This window comes from Falco cherrug, chromosome 17 (genome assembly GCF_023634085.1).
Source record: "Falco cherrug isolate bFalChe1 chromosome 17, bFalChe1.pri, whole genome shotgun sequence".
In the NCBI taxonomy this organism is placed as follows: domain Eukaryota; kingdom Metazoa; phylum Chordata; class Aves; order Falconiformes; family Falconidae; genus Falco; species Falco cherrug.
This window is the reverse complement of record NC_073713.1, coordinates 4766693-4790422: the sequence shown is the minus strand read 5'-3', so window position 1 is coordinate 4790422 and position 23730 is coordinate 4766693. Positions and strand designations below refer to the sequence as shown.

The 23730-nt window shown below is 43.2% G+C and overlaps 1 protein-coding gene across 4 annotated transcripts in view; it reads left to right on the top strand.

Moving 5' to 3' along the window:
- The window catches only part of KCNJ5 (potassium inwardly rectifying channel subfamily J member 5), a 124524-nt gene that overhangs the window by 44403 nt on the left and 56391 nt on the right, over positions 1-23730 (top strand). Inside the window, exons 1-4 of one of the 4 annotated variants that reach the window (XM_055728668.1) lie at positions 227-381; positions 501-671; positions 8751-9697; positions 20091-23624. In XM_055728668.1, coding sequence (XP_055584643.1) covers positions 655-671; positions 8751-9697; positions 20091-20443 — 1317 coding nt within the window. In that variant the 5' untranslated portion in view covers positions 227-381; positions 501-654 and the 3' untranslated portion in view covers positions 20444-23624. Of the gene's footprint in view, positions 1-226; positions 382-500; positions 676-8750; positions 9698-20090; positions 23625-23730 lie in introns of those variants that run through there. The other 3 variants (XM_055728667.1, XM_055728669.1, XM_055728670.1) reach the window with 3 other exon arrangements.

Genomic DNA, 23730 nt, shown 5'->3' with positions numbered 1-23730 from the left:
AGCCCAGGCGGCGGGGAGCCGGGCAGCAGGCACGGGAAGAGAAGCGACCCTGCGAGGGGGGGCAAAGCCCTGCGGGGAGGGGGGAGCGCGGTGCCCGCATCTTCCCGAGCACCGAACCCGCCCCTCCGCCCGCCCCAAAGCCCCTCCCGTGCCAGGCAGCGGTTAAACCCCTCCCCCACCCCCCCCCACCCCCCCTTCCCTCCGCTGCTCATTCAGAACAGCCAATGCTCCCCATCACATGCCGCCCGCTCCGCTCCCTCCCCTCCGCCCCAGCCCCTTAACCAGCCTTACACCGCCAAGAATTCATTCGCATGGCAGAGAGCAGGGGCGAGGGGAGGCAGGCGTCTGCCAGGCACAAAAGTAGCACTGCAGCAGTGGAGGGTGAGGGTTTGGAGCGCCCCGTGTGAGCTCTGACAGAGCGGGGGAGATCAGGGATACCTTAGGGACAGGGGCGTGTGCATTTACATCTTCAGTGCCACATAAATGTTTTCTAACAACAGGCAAAGGGAAGAAGGAAGGAGACAGCCCAGGGATCAGAAGACGACCCCAGCTCTCTGGTGATGGCATGGATCAGACACTTTTCCAGCAGCCGTTTTACCTACCTCTCAGTCCTGTCACCGTCCAGTATCCCCGAAGTGCCAAGGCACAAGACTGATGCAGAGCCGCTGTTAGTAAGTAAGTTACCTGATTTGTTTTTCTAGTTCACTTCTTTTCTTCTCTGGTTGCGAAGGATCAGGAGCCCCAAAGGCAGGAGGACCAGCAGCTGAGGTATTAGGTCAGCTGAACACCGGGTTTCTATGCCCAGACCTGCCAGGGTGTGAGCTGGAGATGTGCTGTTGTCTAACTTGCCAGCTGCTAGGGAGCTCCTAGGGAAGCTGGGGGTTAGATGTTGATCCTGGGCAAAAGCTCTGTCAGACCTACTGAAGGTGTCACACAGCAAAAGACATTAAAAATTATTAACTGCTCAGATACCAGATAAGTGGAGATCACTGGAATACAATGGGCAGGGGGAGTCTGATCAGTGAGCAGCCCTGAAATGCGTGGAGTGACTCTGTAATCTTCACCTAGAGTCAAAGATTAAATTATTTTATAATTAGGATACCTACTAGTCAGCTCAGGGTTTAAGGAGCCCTTGCAGTGTAGTTTCCAGATGATGAAGTAGCATGTTCAGCCCTTGGAGGGGACAGGCAATTTAATGCATTGGAAGTCCTGAGGGGTGTTTATGGCTCTGGGAAGGAAGAGCATGACTAATTTTTTTTTGCCAATGTCTTCCTGCATCGGTCAGAAAGGCGCCCGGAGTCCTCCTGTTTATATTAGCACATGCTGGCAGGGAGGAACATGCAAACTTTTATACAGCATGGCTCTCATTTCGTTTTGACCTGAGAGTTTTAGGAACCAACCAAGAATTGGCAGAAACTGTCCCTGTCCCAGAAGGCTTACCATCTGACTTTTGGGGATTCTCTAATCAAGCAGGTCATTCCTCCTGTACCCTTTTACTTTCAGGTAAACAACTACCTTCAATTTATAGTAGAGTAGCTTGGAGGGAAACAAAACTGGCTTACCTCACTTGCTCTCTCACCAGTCCAAGCAACCAGTATCTGCCATAGTATGTGGGAACTGAACGGTGTCTGGCAATGTTTATTTTGGGGGAGCTATTTCACTTCTGGGGTTCCGTTCTTTCCCCCACTGTTCCTACTCAGATGGAGATAAAGGATCAGGATCATTTCTGTTTCCCATGAGAGAAAATTTTCCATCTCTGGAAGGTTCCAGCCCAATTACTTACAGACTTTGAACAAGACAAACAGAGTTTTGGAGTTACGTTCTGAGACAGATCTCCAGACTCTTTTCTGTAAGTCACCAGCTTCCTATTCAGTTTGAGTCAGGAGAGCCACTTAGACATTTGGGGTGAGCATCGGCACTTCACCAGCGGTTTGGTGTTAGGTCAGTTTGTCTCTCTGTGACTGATCTTCTCTTGTCTGCACAGTGGGTTCATGTCTTGGGGCGGAAAGAGCCTGCATTTGGTCAGTTCAGCTTTGGACTGTTTGGATGCAAGCTACTGGAGAAGTGTGAAGTGGTATTAACATCCTTCAATTTCATTTTATATTTTTAAGTCAGATGCAGATTATGTAGTGATTCTCAGTTGCTGTAATGGTGAAATATCTAAACAATGGAGAACAGGAATGTTAGCCCTCTTGGGGCAGGATTTTCTTTTAGAATTGAGGTTCTGCTTTCCCCAATATCGTGTGTGCTGTGTGTGAAACAGCCAGTAGCAGGAGAAACAAGAGTGCCTTTCCAGGACAAAAGTGTCTCCTTTTCTTTGTTCAGTTGTGTTGGTTGAAAGATAATGGTCAAATTTGCAATGACGCCATAAGGTCCCCCTAAAAATAGAGTCTTGTGTAGAAGGACAGAGAGACTGCAGAGTGCCTCAGGCAGAGTCGTTTCCTTGGAGGTGGAAGGATCAAACTGGTTTATTTTCAGGCTTTGTTTTTTAGTAAAGAAAATATCATTTGACTGTTCAAAATGAAGAAAAACACCTACGAGCATAGTATTGTGATTGCATCCTTTGCACATGGACTTTTGATGTGCAACTTCTTTAATTCAATGAAGTATAAGGTAATTGACTGTAAGTTATATGGATTATAGCCTCCCACCCAGCCCATGTATTTGAACTATGGTCTATCAAGTAGTAGGTACCCCTTATGTTGTGAAAACTCCGTGTTCTCTCCATGTTCTCCAGTTCTTGTTTTATAACCAATTGTTATAGCCTGTACACTGGGTTCGTTATCATAAGGTGTTCTCTGGTTTCCACCTTTTTTCTGGAAAAAACCCAAACCCAAACCCAAACCAAAAAACAAACCCCAAACCAAAAAAACCCCAACCCCCCAAACCAACAAAACCCCAACAACCCACCCCAGTCTTTATTCTCATTGCAGTTTAGTTTCTTCACTGTTCTGCGTTAGTCTGAAGTCAATATATTTAATGCAACTGCCAACTTGTGTTTTATACTGGATGTTTTTATACTTTAATCCATAGCTGAGGGGAAAAAAATGTATTTGAAACCTGTAGGTACTTGAGGAACCAAAACATTATTTCTTGGCATTAAAAATAATCTTGCTAGGTTATTCATGCTGATAGATCAGGCTATGTAGGTATTCTCAAAGTAATCTTTAGACACACCTGAAGCATATGGAGACTGTATTCATTGCTGCTGGATTGGGGGAAGGCAAGAAGAATGGTGCAGTGATTACAGGCACTCATTTAGGATTTTGGAAGCTAGGTTTAATTCCCTGCCCTGCCACAGACCCCCAGTGTAAGTGTGGAAGAAGCAAGTACCTTTGTGACTCACTTCCCCGTCTTAAGAGATGGGAAACAGAGCACTACCTTGTTACACAGATCTTGATAAATAAACAAATAAAATCCTTTAAGCACGTAATACCTGTGTTGAACACTGTGAAACATTTGGATAATCTAGGAGTGGGGTGGCCACATTGCCACCTTACAACTGAACGATGAAAGGGCTCAGGGATACACTCAGGGATATACTCAGGTGATTATCCAGCGTTGCTGGGGAGAAGGATAGATTGGGAGGTAATTAGCAGATAAAAGTAAAGTGCAAATGACCCTAAGCTCTTTCTGTCTTTCTGTCATATTACCTTCCTACCGGGAGGTATTTTCTTTTGAAAGACTGAACACCCTTTGTTTCGGTATTTCTGAGCCTAATGAACTCCCATCACCTTGGCTCCGTAACAAGCACAAAGTCATCCTGCTTCTTTAGCAGCAGCCTAGTTAATCAGCAGCCACCTATTTTTGTGTACTCGTGGATGGGTGTCTCCTCTAGTGCCAGAGGAGCTCTGTTGTAAAATCATGCCTGTCAGCCTGTTAGAAAAGCAGTGCTGTGACTTAATGAAAACTCAAAGAGGAAATGAGCGGCATCTTCCTACTTCGGTGCTGAGGGAGATTACACTTTGAGAAGCAATTATTTGGATGAGGGAGCTTTTGAACCATGTTTCTTAGCGAAGTGCCACGGGTCTCCCTTCTTGTGCAGTTTTCTTAAATGTTTAGCCCTGGTTTTGAATAGCATAACATCATTCCCTCCACCTGTGGATCTCCAAGCATTTTCCAAAGCAGCAGCCACCACAACCTCTATTTATAACTCAGAAAACTGAAAGATGACACGATTTGCACAAAATCTACCCGCCTTTCCTTTTCTCACATGCATATGTATGCCTCGAAAGGTAATCTTGTGTTGGCATTGTTGGCTGTTCAGTCTCAGTCATACACAGGCAGTAAATATCCTTTGATAGCGGGAAAGGTGCCTTTCTCAGGGAAATCAAAGCCCCACATGTCAGTCAGCACCTCCCTAATAGCCATTTATCTTCAGATTGTCAAAGGCCACCTTTTCCTAATATTTCTTCTTCCTCCACCTTTCCACTAGCACTCAGTGTTCAGCAGTCAATGCTTTTATTCTCTTTGGGTGCCACTGCATGAATTTGTTCTATTCCTCTACCAACTTTCCCATGTTGCTAGTGTCTGTTAATTAAGAACTTCATTCCTTGCAGCAGTGTAACCCAAAGAAGAATAAATCCGCAGAGGAATCTTGGGACAGTAACCTTGGGTCTATTTTACATGGTGTGGGCCAACAGGCAGCAAAAGAACCTGGTCAAGTTTTTCAGTAATGATCTGGTTTCTATTTACTGCTGTATTCATTGCTTGTGGAGTAGTATGGGACTCTGGGAAAAGAGAAGACAGAAGTGGAATCCTGATTTGGGAAGGTGTGTGGTTTCCTAAAGAACAGTTGCTCATTTATTCTCATAATGCAAGAAAACATGGGCATTAGGTTTAAAACAAACATAAAGAAGTATTTTTTTACACAAACCTGGTGACAAATTCATGTCTTCAGTCTCCTGCCTGCCAGTTTAAACCTCTCCAGAAGTAAGAGTGCCCACTGGAACTTGCATTTACTTAAGTGAGATCAGTGATTATTTAAATTGAAAAAGTCGTCATAGTCAGCAGGAGAAAAAAGTTTCTTGCAGACTTTTCTTGTTTTACATTCTGCGATGTCTTCAGCAAATTTCTGTCTTGAAGATGTGGAGCTATCAGGAGGTACGTCAGCTCTGTCAGGCAGGGCTTGTAGACAGCTCTGCAAAACAGTGCCTCCTGAAGGTCCTTAGCTAACCCCAGCTTGACTCTTCTTCAGCAAATCTAAGAGCCCTAAATGTCACCGCCTGCCCCGCGTCTGTCATCTGGGCAAAAGCTGAGCAACAGCAAGTCTGATAAAAAGCCTCTTTGCAAGGCTGATAATACACTGACTCACATCTCCTTTTGCAGTAGCCTGTCCAAAAGGAAAGCAGCTTTGTACAAAAGTGACATTTTTGTTACCCTGGCCTCATTTAACCAAAGATGGTAAATGCCAAAGAAACAGGGAGGTGTGTGTGACTATAGGAGGCAATTTCATCTCACAAATCTCTTTGCTGGAGGGAGCAGTGATTTACAAACTGAAGTCTAAATCTCCGTGAGATGCTTGTACATAATTACCGTTATCTGGAAAAGACGTGTATGCTTGAGAGCAGTGGCAATATACTGTACGATGAAGGAGTTAACCAAATCCTTACATAGATGGAGTGCTGCTTTGATAGTTTCTTGTCATTTGTGCTAAAGTTTCCCAGGGCAATTAAAATAATAAGGAATTGATAGCAAATTTCCTAGAAGATTCTTATGCCTAGGATCTCACAGGCCATTCATATCCATATCACAGATTTTACAGCTGGGGAATTAAGGCAGAGGGAAAGGCAGGGTTTTGCTCAGAATTAGAGAAAAAATACTGAAATAATTTGGAACAGAAAGTTGGCTAGTCTTCAGACATCCAAACCTGTGCTCAAACTGCTAACCAATATTACTCCTTTTCAAGATTCTAATGCAAAGATTCATCTGCTTAACTATTTTCCATAACCATGTACTGCAGTTATGCTTATACTGTGATGGGAGAGTTTATTAGGAGAAATGGTAATGCCACTGAAGCTGTCAGTGAAGTTCATCTACAGCAGGAATTTTTCTGCCTCAAGGTGTTCCTGAAGGTTTCCAGAAAGATTTCACTTGACCTATTGTTAAAGATCAGTAGCATTAGGAAAGCGATGTTGCCGGTCCCTCAAGTGTTTTAGTTAAAGCAGGTTTCCCTGCACCTTCATTAATGGGCAGTCCCCACAGTGATATTTCTAGGGATTTAGGCTTTTTGATTGCTTTTATTCTGTTCTGTTCTTTTTAATATATTTCAAGATCCTTTTGGTCTCTTTGGTATGAATCTAAAATATGAAACCTTACACTGGAATGTCTTGAAATTGATTGTTCTTTCTTACATAGTGCCAGTGTAAGTGAAACAGCTTCAAATATAACTTTTTAAACAAAATTATCTTTAATTCTTTTTAAACTGAAAACATGCAACGCGTGCCTCTTTTTACATTTCTATACATAGATTGATGAAAATCTTATTAGTCCAAGTGAAGTAATTTTAGATTAATCAAACGATGCAAACAAGGCTCAAAAGTAATATTCCTAAGAAGAAAGCAAAGAGGTTCTTCTCTGTATGTAATTCTTTTTAAGTCCATGGATGGGATGCCTCTTTCCCTGTTAAGGAGGGAGGAAAAAAAGGGTGTGATTGTTCTGACTTGCACTCGGCATAGCATATGCTTTCACATGTTGTGAAGTGAGAGTCAATACACTTTGCACACACACAAATAGACACACGCCATAAGGCAGGAGAGAGCCAGACCGATGGTCCAGGAGATTAGAATTTGCAACAGGTAGTAGAAAATGGCTAAGTAGAAGATGTGTCTAAATATACCATGAGCCAGCTCTCAGCAGTCCTCCCTTCAGGAGTGAAAGAAATCGAGGTAGGGATTAATATTCGGCCAAAACCTTTGATGTTGCTGTTTGAGGAAAGGAACAGCATGGTGCTGGCATTATCTATCCCACGTCCAGGATCATATGCAGCGAGGGCAGCGAACCTGACTCCTCCTAACTCACCATCCCAGCATCATTAATCCCTATTATTTACCCCTTCCTGTGGCTGCACTGGCCCAAACCCTGCAAACCAGGCAAATGTGCCAGCACAAAGAAGCTTTGGGACTGTGCTGTGGACAGATGGCTGGGCTCCCTGGTGAACAGAGCCAGCGGGTACGGTTCCAGCAACAGGCTCTGGCTGCTTCGTTGGAGTAATGATTGATGGTGACTTATACAAGGGCTAAGAGTAATTCTTTGCTGTTAACCAGACTTGGCTACAGCAGAATGGAAGTGGAAATTTGTTGCTTCATTTATTCATCCTGCCTCTGCTTCCTTCCCGCCCACCCTTTGTGCTTTTTAATACTGAAAAGATGAAGCTACTTTGCTCAATCTTAAAATTGTCTTTCCCAAGATACTCTTAATTGTATCTCTACACCTTTTCTCATTCACAGACGCATAAGAAGATTAAAGATCGAGGGAGCAGTAATAGATTTAGTCAGCTTTTAATAGGATTTGCAGAGGACAATGCAGAGAATGAACGCCATAGAAAATATTGCTACTCTATCTTTGATATCCCTAAGGCTTCTTGGGTAGCCTTTCACAGGGATTTTGTCTGTGCCTCTTTTTTCAAGAGAGCATGTGCGTGTGTGTTTTTTTAAAGGAGTATCTAATCATCTTGGTAAACAGGATGTTGTATTATAACCTGCAAAATTCATTGCAGACATCATTTTGTATTATTTATTTGTATCTTGTTAAGTGTAGTTTTGTGCGTTGACAGTGGGCTTACTAATAGCTGTCTGTTAAGTTTCTGAAAGTCTCTGGTGTTTTTGTCTGATGTCAGATGAAGTAAAGGGGCCGGTTCTGATATATCTGATTAACAGTAGGCCTGGATTCATCACACCTTCAGACACATAATTCAAGATGCTGAATTAAATGCCTATTTCACATTTGGAGCCCAGGCTCCCAGAATAATTTGTGGAGGGAGCGGGTACTTCCAGAAGGTGATTCAGCACTCCTGAAATCTGAATTATCCCTGGAGGTGTCTTTCTCTGCTGACTGTCAGGGAAACCTTAATGCATAATTTAGATTTATGTGACATTTAGGTAGACAGTGGTGCTCAGCGTTTTCTATTAATTTCTAAGGTTTCTCTTGGTATGCACCCAAAACCTGAGGCATCAAAAAACTCCAGTCCCTCTTGAAAATACATGTTGATGTATCTTTACTGGGCTTCTGGTTGTGTTCTCAACCAAATTTGGGACCTAAAAAAATCTGAGGACCAAAAGAAAAAAAAGACAAAAAAAAGACCAACCGAAAAACTGTTACAAGGTTTACCTATTTCAGGATTTCCAGACGGTGCCATAATTTCTGAGGTTCCAGCAGTACGTTAAACAAAATGACTGGCAGCTGGTTCATGTCTGAAGCAACTGTGTATCATGAATCTGTATTTAACATCCAGTTCAGTGCAGCATCGTATTTAGGAAGTGGCTGTTGTGGGAGAAGTGCTGAAGCCTTTCAAACTATTTCCCAAAGCGATGCTAGGAGGGAAGACGTGGCCGTAGCAAAAAGCTTTCCTGATGTAGAATCAGCTTGTATCAGCCCTGTACCAGCACGGGGCAGAGTCTGTCAGCGTAGCATTAATATCTGCAGTGTTTGTTCTCCTGGTCTGCCGTAACGGTTCAGGCAGTAAAGTGAGACGGCTTTTGTCTCGGCAATTTTCGTCCTATCTTGAACTTTATTTCTTTGTTCTCCTGCAGCCCAGCCATGGCCGGAGATTCTAGGATCTTCATGAACCAGGACATGGACATCGGAGTTACATCTAGAGAGCCTAAGAAGATTCCCAAACAGGCTCGAGATGATGTCCCCATCGCCACTGACCGAACCCGCCTCATATCAGCAGAAGGTAAGAAGCCACGACAGCGTTACATGGAAAAAAGCGGCAAGTGCAATGTGCACCATGGAAATGTCCAAGAAACCTATCGATACCTTAGTGACCTCTTCACTACGCTGGTGGACCTTAAGTGGCGTTTTAATCTTCTTGTCTTCACTATGGTCTACACCATCACTTGGTTGTTTTTTGGATTCATCTGGTGGCTCATTGCCTATATCCGGGGAGACCTGGACCACCTTGAAGATGAGAACTGGATCCCCTGTGTTGAAAATCTCAGTGGATTTGTTTCTGCATTTCTGTTTTCTATCGAGACTGAGACAACCATCGGGTATGGCTATAGGGTCATAACGGAGAAGTGCCCCGAGGGCATCGTACTGCTCCTGATCCAGGCTATTCTGGGCTCCATTGTCAATGCGTTCATGGTGGGATGCATGTTTGTCAAGATCAGCCAACCAAAGAAGAGGGCTGAAACCCTCATGTTTTCTAACAACGCAGTGATTTCCATGAGGGATGAGAAGCTCTGTCTCATGTTCCGGGTTGGAGACCTCCGCAATTCCCACATTGTCGAGGCTTCCATTAGAGCCAAACTGATTAAGTCCAAACAGACCAAAGAAGGAGAGTTTATTCCCTTGAACCAAACAGACATCAACGTGGGATTTGACACTGGAGATGACAGATTGTTCCTGGTGTCACCCCTTATCATCTCACATGAAATCAACGAGAAAAGCCCCTTCTGGGAGATGTCCCGCACCCAACTGGAGAAGGAGGAGTTTGAAATTGTGGTCATCCTGGAAGGAATGGTGGAAGCAACAGGTAAGGACTTGCTTGAAGTCGGTCACAATTTTGAGGGGGAGAAGGGGAAAAAATGGAGTGCAGTTTGGCATTAAGATTTTACTGCCAATGTAATCTCACCTGCACTGAGAACATGTTGGGACATGTCATGGTCTGAGATAACTAGCAATTAATAGATGGGTCCTTTAACTCACGTTGAAGTCCGGGATTCAGGTGAAGGCGTTAGTCAAGGAGCTGTCCGTAATCACTTAGAACTGATCCATGGGAGTAAAGGGATGGACTAAAGGAATTCATGAGATCTCCTGTGGTCCTGTTCCTTGTGATCAAAATTCATGACACAAATCTTTCTCCATTTCTCCTCTGTATTAAAAATTGGCTGTAACTGTGCTATTTTAGGTATTGCTGTAGTGTTGCTTTTTGATGGAGGCTGTAAAGGAAGTGCCCAAGTATTACTATATCCAATAAAACAGCATGTGCTGAAACTACAGCATGTGCTGAAACTGAATGACTTGCACGTGATGTAGGACATATATTTTCAAAAGGAGCTTAAAGAGGAAAAATACAGAAACCACTTTTGTGACTCTTGCAACCCCGCAGCTGTTTAACAGCTTAAAACAATGCTGTGTAATGGGTAGATCAGGAGGTACAGTCAGCTGATTCCCAGTTTGCTCCTATGGGTGTATTTGTGGCAGGTGATGAAAGAAGTCTGCATGCATGTATAACAAATCTGGAAAAGCGGTGTGCCTCAGCTTTCCCAAGTGTAGCAGAGGGAAGCGGCAGCGTGCCCCTCAAGCCGAGCGAGCGGATGGCCACGGAGGCCTCCAGGCTCCTCTCCACAGGTGGGATGCAGTGTTATCTCCTAGCGGTCTGGCTGGGGAGGAGGGTGCGTTCACTCTGGAGTCTCACCTAAAAGACCGTGGGGCTGTTTTACCACTTGCAGCTAATTCATTTACTCTCGGCTTTGAGGAGGAGCTGTCAGGCTCGCTCTGCTCTGCTTCTAGCACAGCAAGTGTGTTTCAGCACCCCGAGATGCTGATGCTCCCTTCAGCCAGGCTCTCTGGGTCTGGGGGTGGCAGCATGCCTTGGCCCTATCAGGGCCTTTAAGGATGGATGTGGAAACACAGAGTCAGAGGTGCAAAGAAGCGTTAATAAGCAAGTTTGCCCTTTGGTGTTCTAGGATTTTAGTTAGATGAGATGGCACCGTTGAACCCAAGTTTTTTCTGTTGGTGGCGGTTGGATTTTTTTTCCACCTTGTAGGAGGCATGGGTCATCTCCCAAACACTAACAAGGGGTTTCGGTTTAAAATGAGTACTCAGTGGTATCAGCACCCCGTCTCACAGACTCTGGACCTTTCGTACTATTAGTACTGTCTCCTTCTTGAGATGTGTCCTTGTTAGTGTCCTAATAACCAGATGTAAGGGGAAAGTCTCTCCAGTTCTTGCAGCCCAGACCTTTGCTCTTCAAGACAGCTCTGCAGAAAGCTAATGCAGTTTCCTGGTATCTCCCTTCAGTCACGAGGTGAATAGCAACAAGTGACTTTTCTGGAGCTAATGGGAGGTTATGTACAGATTGCACTGCACCTAGGCTGGGGTACTGGGCTGTAGAATTCGTTTGGCATTACTAGGCAAATACTCTTTCCCAGCAGAGTATTATAAATATGTGGCAAAAGAAGGTGGGTGGAAAAGACTATCAAAGGCAAAGATTTGTAATGGAAGCTTATTTTATAGCCGAAATATTTACTAGACACTAGAACCTCCTAATCTGAGCATGGAATGCAGTTCCTTGTTTGTCCAAAGCCTCTTTCCTCATCACACAGTGACACTGTCAAATCCTGTTTGAGGAGCTCTGTGCTGCCTTCCCCTTCTGAAAGCTCAGCCTCTGCTAGATATGTACGAGAGGAAGTCATTATCAATAACAACCTCAAAATTAAAAGCATGGCATAGGAATAATATTGCTTTACAAATGGGCTCCTCTCCCGGAGGGATTGTACAGGCCAGTGTGTAATGATATTAAAGAGCATACATCTGTGGAAATTAATTATTCTGGTCTCCGAAGACAGGCTGTGAAATTCCAAAACTGGAGCTAGAAGAGCCAGTTTGCATTGAACTTAGAGCAGAGGAGACCTGAGATGATGCCTCTATCTGATTCAGAGCCTGAGATGTTTTTCTGAATGACATATGGCAACTGGGAGGGTGCGATATTTTGCTACAATGAGAGTGGCTTCCAGAAACACAGTGTTTGTGCCTTCCTGCTTTGTCCTCACACTTCATAATATTGATAAAGCAGTTTAGGGCATATTAATCCCTACCTCCATAGCTTAAAATCTGCTCCGAGCAAATTCTTTAGGTTCTTTACTTCCTATCACATTGATCAAGCCCCATCTGCTTTCGGGAATGGTGTCATTTACTTGCAGTGTGAATTCTATGAAATCATGATGCTGTTAAAGCCTGGTCAGGTTCAGAGCAGTACAGAAATGCAACAGACCATTTGTTCCCTTAGTAACCCCTATGAAAAAATTAGGAACCACCATTACAGTGTTCAGGGGTACAGCTGGTCAGAGTATATAGCTCTGTTCGTGGTGCACAAGAGGCAAGCAAGTCCTGCACGTTGTCTTGGAGGTGGCTCAGCTCTGCAGTTGCTGTCGGGAGTAAAACTTCATGGAAACTTATTCCATCTTTACAGACAACAGCAAATCACACCATGAATGCATCCTGCACTGGTAGGGAAAAGACAGCTGTATTTTTTGTAAGGTATTTTGAAAGCAGGTCAAAATGCTGATTGTCAATGTGCAAATGACTGAAGAAATTTAAACATAATGCCTTGACTAAAAACGTGAATATTTTTCACTGCAAATTTGGCACAGCAATTTTATAGCTATTTCCAATAGCTTTAGCCAACACCACATATATTACAAATGCAATATATTGTCTTCTCTCAAATAAGTAACTCTTTTACAGACATTGAAGTTTAATTCTGATCCAGTGGAAGGCAAAGATGGTACATAGTTTCAAATGAAAAGTGTAGAATAAATTCTGAAGAGTTAAAACACTTCAAGTCATTGTTTTTTTTACAAAATGAAACATTGTGGTTTCAAACAATGTTTTTGTTTTCAAGTTGACTTGAATTTCCTAGACATTTCAAGTTGGTTTTTTGTTTTGGTTTTTTTTTTTTTTTTTTTTTACAAAGTGAATCATTGTGTTTTAAACCCATGTTTTTGTTTTCAAGTTGACTTGAATTTTTAAAAGGATAAATAACAACACACTGAAGAATAGCAACACAGAAGAAACATACCAGCCAGCCTAAAATGCAATATTTTTATTTTGCTGAAAAAGAAAACAAACATTGTATTATCCTAGTGAGAGCTCTCCAGGGACCCACAGCTGTTCTACTAACCAACCCGCAATGGCAGCTGCGGCACAGCGCCCACTGACATGGGTTTTTCCAATCGATATTTTAGTGTGGTTGAGGCACTGTGACTCCACCAGAGGTTAAAAAATGCCAGAGGGAGACGGAAGTTTCTGGGCAGATCTGTTGTGATCATTGCTGAGTGGAATGACCACTGTAGAGACAAAATCAATATAGATGACAAGTGTTTTGGCTTGCAGTGCTGCTTCGTGGGCATCTTGAAAGCAGCAGCATCACTCACAGTGCCTGCTTAATGAATTGGTCACAGAGATTACTTGAGGGAATTAATTCTCCTTTGCCTTATCTGAAAGGGACACTTGTCAAGATCATCTGGCCCAAATATGACCTGCAATAAAAGGGAAGAAAGTGAAGGTGGAAAATCTGCTTGCAACGTGAATACATTTTTGCTTTCACTGCCTTTCTGTTTCCCACAGTGGCAAACTGAGATCCATCCTTTTGACAGACTAGGTCTAGGCTGTTGTTGGCCAGACCTCTTGTCCTTACCCCCCGGATCCTGAATTGAACATGTTGTATCAAGCAAGGGTGCTGGCACACAGAAGAGCAGGGGAGATTCAGACCCCCCTTCCATGTGCATGCAGAGTCAGCTGGGTTACGATGAGGAATTTGGCTGATTCAGTTAGAGAACATTGGAGAGTCCAATATTTTTTTGAATTTTTTTTTTTCTGTAAGCCATCACTCCCTGTGATGATGCAGCCGGCATATCCTATGAGACTTTCTGGCAGATAGTTTGAAGAGGCTCTCTTCTCTTCCGATTTTACTCTTCCACTGGTTTCTACTGACAATTAAGCAAAAACTGATTTATCAGTAGCTGTCATGCAAACCTGGTTCTGTATCTACAGTGTCCAGCATTGCTATTGTCTGGGCACAGAGACAGCAGTGCTTGTTACTTTAGTCTTGCTCCTCACCGGTTTTCATTACCTCTTTTCCCTACCACCGTTAAAAAAGCCACAAGAGACAGTCCAGATGCCTGATTAGCCTAGTCACTAAATGAAGTTTTAATAAACTCTTAGGAAAGGATAGGCCTATATATTTCTAGCTTAGAGTCTGTGTGATAAAAAGTAGTTTAATGATTAGGAGTAATTCACCTCATCCTGTCCCTGTGAAAGTGTAGGCAAACAGCAGCTTTTTTGCACCTCAGTTTATCCATTTTTACAGAGGGCATAGTAAGATTTCCTGGCTGTAAATACAGGACCAAAAGAAGTAGTCACAACATCAGATATCCTGAAATTAATCATGATTTTCATGGGAGAACAAAGGAAGGGTGAAATTACTGAATGGAGTTTTCATGCATTCATCATCTGGTTTGGGTTGTCTTGTTGTTTTGTTTTGCATTTTGCATATAAATAAGTTTTCTTTTCTGCAAGAAGGACCTTGCAGAACTGTTAACAGAAAATGCTTATATAATTACAGGGAAGAGAGAGACATCTCAAGTCATTCTTTTCCTGAGCTGAATTGCCCTCCAGAGGTAGACCCTGGCAGGTTAGTCATCTTAGGTGCCTCTGCAGTCACTGTAAATACCTTTGTGAAGGGCTTAAAGTTACATGGCATGAGCTGGGTGCTCAGGTTGTGCCTGGTAGAGACATGGCAATTGGATCCAAGCTATTTAAATCATAAGGTCCATTTTTTTTCTTCTTTTTTTTTTTTTCTTCTTTCTTTTTTCCATTTCCAGTGCCTAGGAGCTTTTGCATGCCTGGAGAAAATTCAGATAAATTAAAATCCTATTACTCTCCACTGGCATAAAAATCAAAGTGAATCAAGCCCAGACATGTCCTCCACTAAAGGAGACAAGCACAAATAATTGGAGGACCACGCTTCTACCTTCTAATATTCCTTTTCAAGTTGGAGGAATATTGACTTTTTGGAGGTTACCGTGCTCTTTGGTCTAATTAACGCAAAGGGACTAATAAATGTTACAACTATCCAAATGCTGATGCTCATCTAAAGACATGTATTGCTTAATTAGAGTGATAGAACTTAAAATTTTTATAACTACTCCTTGCCATCCTAATTTACATCAGTCTTCACTATATGTCTGAGCCCGTCGGTTCTTTGTACTCTTGTAGCACAGTTGGGGTTCAGCTGAAGGAGCAGAGTACGTATTATGCAGCTTTCGTGCATCCAGTACAAGGGTCAGAGTCACCCAGCACACAGCAGTGTATGAAAACAAGGACGGAGAAGTGAAATCACTTCCAGCAGTATCTGTGTCTGAACTGCAGAGAGAGCCTAGCAAATATGGCAAACATACAGTCAGCATCCACATGACATTTTGCCAGCAGATAATCACTGAGCTCTGTGGCATTTAAATGAGGAGAGTTAATTTTAGGCTGATGAAAAATGTTGTCTTGACAGCCCCAGGGGTTGGGATATCTCTCCCCACTGAGAAAGTTCAGGCCGCGTAGCAGGACTGAAGGATTTGACTGTACTGTTGATGTGATCAGATGGGAGCCTGTGGCAGTTTCTTGGGTCGGTAGATCACGCTTTGTGGTCCCCTTGCCCTCTCCCGTTAAACTGCCAGTAAAGGTACTGGCTCTGACGGTGTGTTTGATGAAAATACGCATCCTCCAACAGCTGGAGAGGTACTGCTGGTTCTCTGGATAACCAAACAGCCGCAAATGCAGTTAGATTTGGCCGGCGATAACAAAGTTTGAGTCGAACTGGTAACCTAAGGGTATACAAGACCTGGAAATCAGGAGCAATCTCCACTTTTCCTAGCAGCGTGGCAGAGCCAGAAGCGTCTGCTCCAGTTGCATAATCGGTGGTATTGCGAGCAGCGAAACGTTCTGAAATCTGCAACTCCCATTGAGTACGCTGCAGAAAAAAACAGGCTCCTTACTGAGTGAGCCATCAAATAACTGCTTTTTGTCAGCACGTATTAACATTCCTTTGTCTTTGATAAAATGTAAGCTGCTTGATCCCAACTGATTTTGATGATAGAAAAGTGCCTTATTCGTAGAGCTCCCTGACACCTATTTTACACACCAGTCTTTCGTCAGTGACTCTCTCTGTTCGCGAATGTAATGAAACACCTGGTTTAATACACATAGCAATATATTTTGTATCTTTTCATCTGCTGGAAACCAGAAACGAGCCGTTTAGGAAGGCATCTATGGCTGCCTTAAACAGGAACATGCACAAACTCTGTTATTGATCTGTGATGTAGTGACTCCAGCCGACAGACAAAAAATCCACTTCTTAGGATTCTGCTATAATGAAATTATCATTAAAACTCTATGAAATGTTTATTGCAGAACTTGAAACCAGGAGACAGTCCTCTGGTCTCCAGCTGTCTAAAAAGCCTGGAACTGGTTCCAGCTTTATTCAAAATGTGGTGCATCTGCTTATAACTTTGTGCAAAGTTTTCTCTGTTTTCAATTAAAATTGAGTTGTGTTTGCAACTGAAAGCTAAGCTGCTGAATTAAGAGATGAGAAAGCTTTAACTAAAACTTGAAAGCTGAAGATTTCACATATCATTTCACATTTTCCGCAATTGACAGATTGTACAAATTTATATTAAACATACTTTCCCCTTTTTAAAACTAGATTGTTTAGGAGAAAATTAAATTTTTAATGGTCTTACTATCTGGAAAAAACGATACAGTTGAAAAATAAAAATCTCTATGACTATTTTTAAACAAGTTTTGAATCACATCTACTTACACTGACAAAGGGTAAATGAGGCTATTCTTTTGGCATGAAGCTTATTTAAATGAAATGCCCAAGTCACTGAATACCACTTTGCTGTCACCGTAGCAAATATCTGTACCATTTAAACCCAAAATGTGTAGTTATATCTACTTGAAGAAAAGGATGAACAGTCTTTATCAGGGCTATAAAGACTATGATTATATTTGCAAGAAATTCTGAGAGTTTGGAATCTCCCTCAATTTCTTGTGCTCTCTGAAATGTCCGTGCTTCAGGGTTGCACAAGAGAGTGCTCCTGCATGGAAGTAGAACAGCGCTGGCGAAGCTGGCGCGGTACTTGATGGATAGGAGCATGCAGCATAACGATTCACTGCACCTGAGATGTCCAATGGACGTGGCTAAGCAAGGCTTCTGAAATAAACTGCTGATTTTTGCAGGGCTCTCACAGCCGTGTATGAAAGTTCTTAGTCCGACAAATGACTCCACCCCACTGCAAACTGAAGCTTAGATATTCAGAGCACAGAGGGCACGGTGCAAATTGTATTCAAGTGGAAAGTGGCTGCATCCATGTGCTCTTAATAAAACTAAGGTTTATTGTTTCCACACCTCTTCGGTCATCTTTTTGCAGTTACAGAGGCAATAATTAGCTAGGGACATTACAGATGCATTAATTAACCAGGCTGGAGAGCACAGGGCAGCCTGCAAAGCAGGCACTTAATGGAATTTGAAGCAGAGACAATGCTGTTGTTTACAGGGTAATGTAGGAGTTGCCAAGCAGTATGTCCCCACGCAATTAAAACACCACTGCACATGTGCTAAAAAGGAATATTTGAATGGGATTATGGAGCAATTACAAGTTGTCTTATTGTGCTGGCTCTGTGTACCCCTGGGGTTACAGAAAGCAGCTACTGCAGGAAGCTGGCAGTGTGCAGTATTTGGTTGCTGAAAGCTTTCTATTGTTCCTTCCTTAATTGAATACTTACAGCAGGAGATAACTATGGTCTGGAGTGCACGTTGGCTGTCAGGTACTCCCCCAAGGGAAGGAGCTATTTCAGGCCCTGATTATAAGGCAGGAGTTCCCTTGGATGCCTCAGGACCCCACATTTAGCAGGGACACCGCATCTTGGCCTTGGGGACTTCTACACGACACCTTTATGCAGCACTTGGAAGGCCATGATGAGAACCAACCGGTTCCTTCAAGGACCTAATCCTGTGAGCCTGGTGGTCCCCCCTCCTGCTCTCTCTGCTGGGCTTTGAAAGCTCTCAGAGCTCGGAGGAGGCACTTGAAGGCCTTTGTGGGTTCTGGTGTTTGCACCAGCTCTAAAGGAAAGGAAAAAGGAAAAAAGGCGAGTTTATTTGAACTGTCTCCTCACGACACAGACACATGCTGCTGGTTGTCTGGCATTCTGGCCTCCCAGCATGAGGGAGCCTCAGAAAATAGGATTAGACCCGCAGCCCTCCATTACTGACCCTCAGAGCAGCCTGTAACAAAAGCCCTTGCCCAGGGAGGTCAACAGTATTGTCAGTGTCAGCGGCATGGCTCCCCTGAGAAAAACAAGCAGGTCTCCACGAGCTGCCTGGGCGCCGAGCTGCTCTTTGCTAGCTGGTAAAAGGGAGTCCAGATCATCCAGCCTTCACCTCGAGGATGGAGTCCACATAGGAGCAGGCTCCACACTGCTTTTGGCTTGTAAAGCAAAAGCTGATAGTTTCCTGAAAAGGCCCTGTGCCTTAACAGAGCTTCTCCTTAAGGCAAGAACACTTGGGGTAATTTTCTTCTTCCATTATTGTATTTTTCATAGCAGTCTCTGCACTTCCCGGTTCCCTCCGGTCCAGGAAGCAGGCATGCTGGAACACTATGACTAACTCTGTACTTGTTGTTCCTGCTCAGAAGCAAATACTCCTGCAGATCTTCTTGGGGGAAAAAATTGGCTTTTCAGTTTGTAATAAAGAACTGGAAATTTCTCAGTGTTGCGTGTGTCACCATTCCTCTTCTCCCCTTCCAAGAACCAAAAGCAACTAACATACTCCTGGCCTGATGGATTTAAATTAAGGAAAGCAATGAGACAAATAAAGCTTTCCAGAGAACTTGCTTGCGTGGGTGTCTTTTAATGAACTCTAGCAATTACGAGAATAAAATATTTGCCTTTTCACAAAGGTGATTTTTTATTTTTAAGGAAAGGAGTTTTCTGATTACTCTGAGATTTCAGTTGCTCGCGTGATGAGGATACTTCTCCCTGGAGCATCTGACACTGATCTTGTTCCCCCTATGCATTGCTTTAGATTTCTGTTTGTGTCCTCTGGGCTGCAGGAGTTAGGCTTGGAAATATTGGCCAGAAACCGGCTCAAGTTGTGTGTATTGAACGTATTCCAGTCAGGCCTCTCTCTCACCCTCCAAAAGAGAACAGTGGGAGGACTTTATAAGGTCAGGTTTTTCAAAAGTCACCAGAATTAATTCCAAAATCATAACATAATTACGGCAAACAGAAGACAAATACTTGGAAGAGAAGTCAGCCTTGGCATTGGCAGGTGATTCCAAGAGAATTTATTCACAGTTACGCCAATGCTGAATGCTTATCCCTGCTCTGCAAAACTTCTCTTTAAACCTTTTTAAAGTAAATAAATAAACTGATCCTGGGGGGCGAGAAGCAGCTTGACAAATACAAGTTTTGCATTGCCCACTGTTCCTTCAATCCACAATCCATTAATGCATGGAATTCAGTATGCTTATGAGCTTGACTGTGCGTGGTGGGGTTTGGTTCTGCCGACCCAAAACAGCTGGATTGAGCCCTCCAGAGGTGTTTAAAAGCCAGCTTGCCATATAAATCACTAGGAGCTGCGGCACACTCCACCTTTCGGGCTGTACACCTTGGTGGAGGGAATGGCTGATACCGCTGTAGATGAAGAGGGTCAGACACCGCGGAGTGCAGGGCAGTGGTTCGTTCTGCTTACGGGCTCCGTGGGTCAAGATTTGAGGTGCATTGGTGGGGTTGGATATCCTTCTAGCATGATTCACCAGGAGTGCTGTTAGTATCAACCACACAAGCAACACCTCAACAGAGGAGTATGAGGATAGAGAGAAGCTGCTTAGTGGTACCAGACTTGAAATCCGTAAGCACAAGGTTCAGGAAACAGTCTGAAGATGCGGCGATGAATCCATCCCTTTTCCTTTGAGTGCTCAGCTTTATCATGATAGAGGCTTTTGTGAGGCTTATTACGTGAAGACCTTTTCTGTGTCCCAGAGCAATCAGGTATGGAGATAAAACATGGAAGTGCTTTTAAATGAAAGAAGTGGTTGGGTGAGCATGTGAGCAAGCTTTGCATTTAACATCCCTCTGTTTCTACCCAGGGATGACTTGCCAGGCTCGCAGCTCCTACATGGACACCGAGGTGCTGTGGGGACACCGCTTCACTCCTGTCCTCACCCTGGAGAAGGATTTTTATGAAGTCGACTATAACAGCTTCCACAGCACTTACGAGACCAACACTCCCGTGTGCTGTGCCAAAGAGCTGGCCGAGTCTCGCCGGGAAGGCCAGCTCCTCAGCCACCTCTCCAGTGCCAGCCTCCTGAGCGGAGGCGGAGAAGCAGAGGCAGCAAAAGAGGAAGAAGAAGAAGAAGAGGAAGAAGGTGGCAGGGAGCCAGCAGGATTGAATGGAGCCAATGGGACAGCAGGAGAGGTGAAAGAAGATATGCCTGTATAACACCTGAGCTGCTGGACCATAGATGCCCACATACACTTACTGGGAGACTGTGGCCTGGCGAGTCAGGAATTAACTAAGAGTCAGAGAGCTGAGATTCACGTCCAGATCTCTGTTGCCTGCTGCTTGATCCTGGCGAGTCACTGCACAGCACTGTGCCTCAGTTTCCCTCCCGTTTTATCTGTACAGTGAGGTTCTGAGCTTTGCACTCATTTGCAAAGCATTTTGATCCATATGGACAAGGGTCACATAATATCATCACTGTTAAAATTTAAATTCCCATTAAATTGTTTGTTTCAAAAAATATTCATTGGATGGTCAGAACTCTTCCCCCTTGACAGGCTATTTACAAAGCAAAAGTTCAGAATGTCCCATCTCAGTATGAAGAATGTGGTTTCATACCTTCACTTAATTTGTGAGTCAATGTATTGTAGCTATTGTTACTGCTAAATTAAAAGAAGAAGAAAAAACCCTCTTTGGTATGTAGCAAAGTCTTTTGCCTTCATGAAATGTATTAGATTTTAGTGTTTTCCTTCAAGATCACAGTAATTGTGATTTATTTCCTGCAAAATGTCTTGATATTAAGTCCAGGTTGGATGTGGCTTTGAGCAGCCTGCTGTAGTGGAAGGTGTCCCTGCCCATGGCGGGGGGGTTGGACCTAGGTGATCTTTAAGGTCCCTTCCAACCCAACCCATTCCATGATTAACAAGACAACTTTCCCTGCAAGCCTTTAGCATGTTTTTCCAATGTTTTTGACTGTCTTCTCAAACAGAAGTGCTGACTCTGTGTACTCTTTTCATGGACTCTCTGACACATTTCATAGGCTATCCATGGGGAGAGAAAGTTTAGATCTTGCCCCAGTGAAGGTTTTTTTTTCTGTCCTGGATGTCCCAGTTCCAGTTTCAGTTGATGATTTTAAAAAAAAGTCAATATCCATCTGGGAATTTGAAATGTTCTGGAATTTCAGACGGAGTCCCTGGAGTAGGTAGTCTGGCTAAATGAGAATTTGCAAAATTCTCTGCTCTTCTGCAAAGTGCGTATTTATTTAGGTGCTGATGGATGCTTATGGGAACATGCAGTGACATAAGTGAAGCCATCTGTCTGGTCAGGCTAGTGCAAGCACGTCAGTTGGTGTCCAAAAGCAGGATTGGTTCCCCACTTCTGCCAGGGACAAGCAATAACATCTCTGGAGGTCTAATGTTAACCTGCCAGTAACTTTTTCAAGTGAAGCACCAAACTGAGTTAACAGTTTCGGTCTTTACAAAGAGGTAAGCCTAGAACCATACTTCCCCAAAGAGGATTGTCATGTCTAGAAAAGGGGTGAAGAAAACTAGTCTGTGAGATGAAAAATTTCCATGAATTTGCAGAACACAGAGAAAGAATGGCCTTGGTGAAAAGCTCTTCCCTTACCCCCTAAAATTTGGTGGAAAAAATAAGATACTTCTTAAAGAATAAAGAATTTCTTCTTTATCAAAATGGAACGAAGAACATATAATATGCAAGATTTGTTTTCCATATAGGAAGGACTGTATGTGTATCTATGAAATAAATGTACATTGTAGAAGGGATGGAATGAGCCACAGACTAGGGACCTTTAATATGGTTTTGCCTCTTGATATTAAAAAAAAAAGATAGAAAGCAATGATCTTATCGACATGTAAACAAAGAGGAGAATACTATCTACAGGGGTCAGAGATTCTATTTAATTAGAAACCTAATATTATAATGTAGATAGAAGAGGAATTGGTGTTTCTTTCTGAGGGTTTTGGAAAAATGAGTGTGATGTGACTGTTGTACTTAATATCACGTTAAGAGCCAGCAGTCAGCTTGGCCCGCAGGATATAGGAATTACCATTATGTTATAGAGTAAGTTTTGAAGTGAAGTCACTTCATTTGAAATGCTCCTCAGTTCTAGAAAGCATTTTGCAGAACTGAAGCAAGTAGAATTTTTGAAAACGGACTAATTTAGTTTTTCTGTTCAGCTCCTCTTTTTCCATATTAAATCTCAGAGGAACAGAGGGACGAAAACAGGGAGGAAAATGGGGGAGGTTTCTTGTAAGGGTTTGTGGTTTCCTAGCAGGGTTTGTTCTTTTTCCAAGACCCTCACTTCTCATCCTACCTCTGCAAAATAATTACGTGTCAAAATTGTTTTTCAGAATTCTTTTATTCTGTAGCTGAAGTGAACTCCTAACATAGGGGATAGCAATGGAAATGAAAAATGTAACTGATCTATGCAAGTCAGAGGCAATTTCAGCCCCTCAAACAGGTGTTGTATGAGTTCGACCCAACCAGCTGTCCTGTCCAGCTCAACCCAACCTGAGGAGCGGGCTTGCTGGGTCCCTTACGCGATGCCAGAGATAGAGAGCTTGGAAAACACCGCTAGATTGCCTTGGCACCTTGATTCCTCATTGTTGTCACTCTCCAGAGAGAAGCTAGCCATCTTCAAATACCCCAAAAGTTATTTCATCTTCCCATTGCCCTCGAGATTTCATCACACAAAACTGCTCTTCCCTTACGCTGTCAAGTCTGAGAAATCGTCTACCCGACGTGTTAGGAGCTTTTGTTGTTGCACATGAGATGCTGCAAGCAGAGTAACTGCTGAATGGTGGGTAGCGGAGCGGGGTGCCAATCTGTTGCAGTGAAGTAAGACGAGGAGTGTGTTCCTCCCCTCTTGAGCAGAGCCCTTAAGCAGCTGTGTACTCTGTTGGCTTCACAGAATATTTCTGTGTTTGGAATTTGCAAATACGCTCTAAGTACCTTGGTGAATCGATGCTTCAAACAGCGCCAATGTGAGCAGTAGCGAAAGAACTTCCCTGATTTCTGTAGAACAGGAGAAACATCCTCGCAGGTTTTTTAATAAACTGAGCAGATTGGGAGGAAGATATCCTCCAGTGCTGAATGCACCTTGCATTTGATACACAAACAGTGGGGAACCTTATTTTGTGTATATATTCTTTTTTAATTTTATTTTGTATTTGTGTAGCACGGCAATCAGCTATGTGGGTTTTGGTAATGCAATCAAGTTGTACCCTCTCCAAAGCATTTAGGCAGGCCCCAGGACTGTCCCATATTCTTCTTTTCCTGTAACGTATCCCAAAGAGAGTTTTAATTCAGCAAGCCTATTGAACTTTTCTGGAAGGGAGAGAACGTCTTCCAGAACTGTCATCTTTGAAAATTTTATCAGTTTCTCTGCCTTTCCACAAGCGTGTGCAGGACAATAAACTGTGGGAATAAAAGCATAATAGACCCACTCTTTGCTGTAATGAACATTTAAATACAAGTCTGCATCT